Here is a 4,498-nt window from a genome sequence, read left to right as displayed (position 1 = left end):
GATGAGAAGTGTGGACCCAACTTTATCTTTTTTCCCCCAATGATTCTCTATTTTATTTCAGTGTCATCTATTAAAAGTTAATTCTTTCTCAGTGATTTGAGAATTGTTTACCATATGTTAAATTGGGCCTTGTATGGAACTTCAATTCTCCCTTTGATCTGCCTGTCCTACCCACGCCAATGGCACACAGTTTTGGGGTACATGTTAATACCTAAAGGAGAGTCTCTGGTAGGGTGGAGAATAAGGAGCCTTACTCTGGGGAGAGGTAGGTCCTTCCATCACTCCCCAGAGCGGGTGGAGGGGAGATGGAGGAATGCATGGCTTGGAGGAGAGAAGCTCACCCTGACTCCCAGGATGGGGGAGACGGGGATTCACTTGTCCTGGGGAAGAGACCCCATTTTCCTGGAGGAGCTCACACTCAGTCCTGGCACACATTTGCTGTGTATTGAATCACGTTTAATGAACAAATGAGAAATCGGTTATTTCCACTCTAGATGTGGATGTTTGTTAAGGCTCTGGGAACCGTCCTGGATCTGGGCTCTGCCCCAGAGAAGGGGAGTCAGTGACAGGGGGTGTCACTCCAGCCCCCACTCTTTGAAGCGTCTCATCGTTCTCCGTATCCAGGGCAGGAAGCTGGAAATCCTGGTGAAGACTGCTGGAGGAGTCCCAATCCTGTTTCCGTAGGAGACGATGCCCTGGGCCACGTTGTTACACACAAGGGGGCCACCGGAGTCCCCCTGTGGGCAACCAGAGGAAGGGACACTAAGCCGGGCCTCCATTCTCCAGGCCTCCCCGCTCCTGCGGCCCTAAGGCCCGCCCTCAGAGAAGACAGGCGTGGGTGGGCTCCTTCCACTGCTGGCTGTGTGTGAGATGGGAGGGTGAGGGGGAGCAGAAGTCGAGCTTCTGGATTTTTCCATCACTGGGCTTCAGCCCTGGCTATGGTTATTCTCCAGAACAACCCAGGTCAAGGGTCCTTCACCGGCCCCAGGAAAACGCTGCACATGTACGTCCTGTGTCTGGTGCACCTGCTATTCCACCAGAGACCGGATTGATGGGGAAAAGTCCCCCACCTCACTCTGGTCTGGGCCCTAGACTGAGGCCATGGGGATGTAGTCTGTCCCCACTGCCCAGTCTGCCCATGTCCCTTTGTCTCGGACAGTGTCGGCAGATGCCCGTGGTCTTACCAGGAAGGCGGATTTCCTCTCTCTTGGGTCGCCCACACAAATCTGTGTTCGGCCAGTGTAGAACATGAAGCGTCTACTGCACTCCCCATTCCTCTGCACTGTCAGCCGCACGTCTTGGAGCGTGTCTGCTCTCCTGTTCAGGCCGAGAAGGCCCCAGCCGGCCACGGTGCACAGGGTCCCAGGACTCAGCCTCTTCTGGGTCTGCGGCAGAGCCACCGGCCTCACAGCTCGATTACGTCTGACTCTGCTTCTCAGCTGGCAGGAAGCATGCAGGCACTCAGGGACTGTCTATGCCGTGCTCACCCATGCCCACCACCACCCTGGGGTTCTCTTGGCTTCCCCCTCCCTGGTCCCCCAAGCTGCGAGGGAGCCGCCCGGGTGAAGAACCAGAGGGTTGGTACCTGCAGTAACATGATGTCATTCTGGTTGTTCCGCTGATTGTACCTGGGGTGGGGGATGGCTCTGAGCACCGGTATGCGCTGCTGAGTCCTTTCCAACCTCCTGATGTTGTGGGCCCCCAGGATGACATTTATATGTCTGCAAAGGAAAAGGAGCCTAGAGGTAGGTCTGAGCTGCAGGAACTGCACTCCCCGATGCAGGTCACGTGACAGCCCAGGGTGACGAGACATCAGCCAAGGGAAGGTAGGGACAGGAGGGCTCTGGCACTGGGCTCTACGCCCTTGGTCTCCACAGCCTTGAGCTGTGGGTGGTAGGAAACTCAGTGACCTTATATTTTGCCTCCCCTTCAATGAAAAAGGAGCTTGAATTCAGATTTTGAGCCCCAATGCGTGCCTTCCATCTCCCCATCTTGCTCTTTCTGATCAGGTCCTCCTTTCTCCCCATTTACAATGGCCTGCTCCCTGCCCCCCAAGCCCTACCTGCTCTTTTTTCACCCCTTTATTGCTAGAACCCTGCTTTCAATGTCTCCTCTCATGAAATCTTCTCGACCTGCTTTGCTGTTGCCCAGAAGCCCCTTAGTGCCTCACCTTCCCAAGCAGTGAGCTGCTGTCGCCACAAAGTCTTCTCGCACCAGAAACCCCCCACAAGTGTGCAGACGTGGAGTTCGGATCTGAACATATGCCATGTAAGGGTGGGAATGGGGCCTGGCCTCTTGGCCTCCGATGATCTGCCCTGGAAGGAAGCATTAGGCACTTATCTCTGCACTGACAGGTGTGTGGGCTTCGGCTTGGTGGCTCCAGAAAGCTTAGAAGATGGCGAGGCGGGAGAGGTGCTGCAGGGGCCGGAGAAGCTGGTGGTTCATGAGAACTGGGTCTGCAGGGCACCAGCCTTGGGGGAGGCTCCAGGATTCTGCAGGAAACGCCGCTGGCTCCCCATCCCAGCCTCAGCTCCCTCCCACCTCCCCAAGAAGGCAAGGCCAGCTGCAGCCTCCCATAATGAGGAAGGTTCCTCTGCTGTGGGGATGGCAGATCCGGAGCCCTCTGAGCAGCCTCTCCCTGAAGTCCCGTGGTACTTTCTTCCTCAGGGAGCCTCCCAGATCCCTGTGAGTCCAGCTCACAGCCAGCTCATGAATTTAAGGCTCTAAGGATGAGCTGGCGGGCCTGCTATTGCTGTATCTTTATCTCCGAGGCTCTGCCACAGGAGCTGCAGAATGAGTTCAGAGAGCATGTTTATATAGCAAGTAGTACGTGCCAGGACGACTCCAAGAATTTTATGTACATTAAGTCATTTAACTCTTATGTCAACTCTCTGAGGTAGGCCTGATATAATTCCTGTTTTATACATGATGGAGCTGAGGAACTCTGAACTCATACAAGCTGCCCAATGATATAGGGTTAAGAAGTGCCTGAGTGGTCTGGCTCCAGAGTCTATGGGATGGGGTCGGCCTCTGAGGACGGGGACGGTCACTCACCTGTCCTAGCCCAGGGGGGCAGGAGAAGGACCACCAGGAGCAGGAGTGGCTGCATCGTCCTGGGAAGTCTGCCCAGTCAGTTGCTGCTGGTCTTCCTCCTGCCAGACTTTGAGCCCCTGAAAGAGGAAGGAAGGGTGAGGGTGGGGGCTTGAGAATTCGCATTCCCATTCTCCTGCTGCTGTGACAGGTTTCATCATCCAAGGCTGCCCAAGAGGCTTGCCCACTAACTGCCAGTGATCTGGGGGAAGACAGTAACCCAAGGCTTTAGCGCAATATCCCGCACAGCTGCTGCGTCGTTGCTGGCCGTGGAAATGGGAACCCAGGGCAACAGGGATGGGGACTGGGTCACTGTGTCCCAGAGCCTCAAACCCACCTAATTCAATAATCCCTACAAGCATCAAAGCTGGGAGCTATTTCCTCCTCCTTCTCCCTCATTGACTGGAGCCTGCATGTCTTCACCCTTTGGTCTTAGCCCCCTGTTGAGACCCTTGCTGCTCCCACTTCTTTCTAGAAGTTGTCATGCAGATTGAGTAGCTCTCTCTCCTGAGTGTGTGGAGGGCACTGCCAGAGAAAGGAAAGGGAAGAATGAGGCTCTGCCACTGACCATTATGCTCTCAGGTCACTTGAGCCCCAGCAAACTCTCAGTGAAATCCTGACACTGTGGATGACTTCTGTTTTCCTGCTCCCTACTCAAGGCAAAGGCCTTTATGTCCCAGAAGGTTCTCTGCATGCAGAAAAGGCCTAGTGACTTGATTTTGTTGCAAGCCATCAGACCCCGGTGGAAAAACATCTCAAATCCTATTCATCCATGGTATAAGAGTCCCATCAACCTAATCCCATCTCTGCCCCGGGGGTCATAGCTCCTAAGAAGGAGGTACGTCACTGCTGTGCTCCCTGTAACACATGAAGAAGTGGACCCAGGCATTCATCACTGAGAGAAAGGCACGGCAGAGTCCTGCAGAGTAACACAGGGGATGTGAGACGCTCTTAAAAATACTTAGAAGACTGTGTTGGCACAGAAAAACATTATAGTATGGTAAAAGTTTTGCAAAAGTATCAGAATTGAAAACTAATACAATTGTCAGTCTTTTATGGATTGTGATAACCCACTTGAAAATCTTATGAAAGTTAAGGATCTCCTCCCTATATATAAATATATGCCGATTATCACCAATATTAAAGCTGTAAATATCTTAATTCCTTCTCTATTACACTCTCAATGATTGCATCCTCATGAAATTTCTTCATGAATCTGAAAACTAATGTGCAGAAAATGGAAAAAAAGCAAAAATTGTATAAGAGCTTTATTAGTGCCTTAGTATTTGGGTAAGTTTAATTTATTGTTACTTAAATTTTTAACTCTTAATTTTGTTTTAAAATTATTACTCCAACTTAAACAAAGGGGAAAGTAGAAACAACAGACTGCCCATATGAAAAAAGAGGA

The 4,498-nt window shown here is 52.0% G+C and overlaps 1 protein-coding gene across 1 annotated transcript; it reads right to left on the bottom strand.

Moving 5' to 3' along the window:
- Positions 1–575: 575 nt before the first annotated feature.
- On the bottom strand, positions 576–3,109 carry LOC103088005 (cathepsin G). The gene is made up of 5 exons (XM_007471835.1): positions 3,055–3,109; positions 2,171–2,315; positions 1,586–1,721; positions 1,185–1,439; positions 576–737 (listed from the first exon to the last, which is right to left on the bottom strand). Exons 1-5 carry the CDS (start codon positions 3,107–3,109, stop codon positions 576–578), a joined length of 753 nt encoding a protein of 250 aa, XP_007471897.1.
- Positions 3,110–4,498: the final 1,389 nt, after the last annotated feature.

The sequence above is a fragment of the Lipotes vexillifer genome, unplaced genomic scaffold (assembly GCF_000442215.2).
Source record: "Lipotes vexillifer unplaced genomic scaffold, Lipotes_vexillifer_v1.1 scaffold326, whole genome shotgun sequence".
NCBI lineage: Eukaryota > Metazoa > Chordata > Mammalia > Artiodactyla > Lipotidae > Lipotes > Lipotes vexillifer.
This window is presented reverse-complemented; position numbering and strand designations above follow the sequence as displayed.

Excerpts from the sequence above, each read along its gene's own strand:
- LOC103088005 (XM_007471835.1), bottom strand. The coding sequence starts at position 3,109 with ATGCAGCCACTCCTGCTCCTGGTGGTCCTTCTCCTGCCCCCCTGGGCT. Across the intron at positions 2,316-3,054 it reads GCCCCCCTGGGCTAGGACAG|GGCAGATCATCGGAGGCCAA; the intron begins GTGAGTGACCGT and ends GCTTCCTTCCAG. Across the intron at positions 1,722-2,170 it reads GCAGCTCACTGCTTGGGAAG|ACATATAAATGTCATCCTGG; the intron begins GTGAGGCACTAA and ends TTTCCTTTGCAG.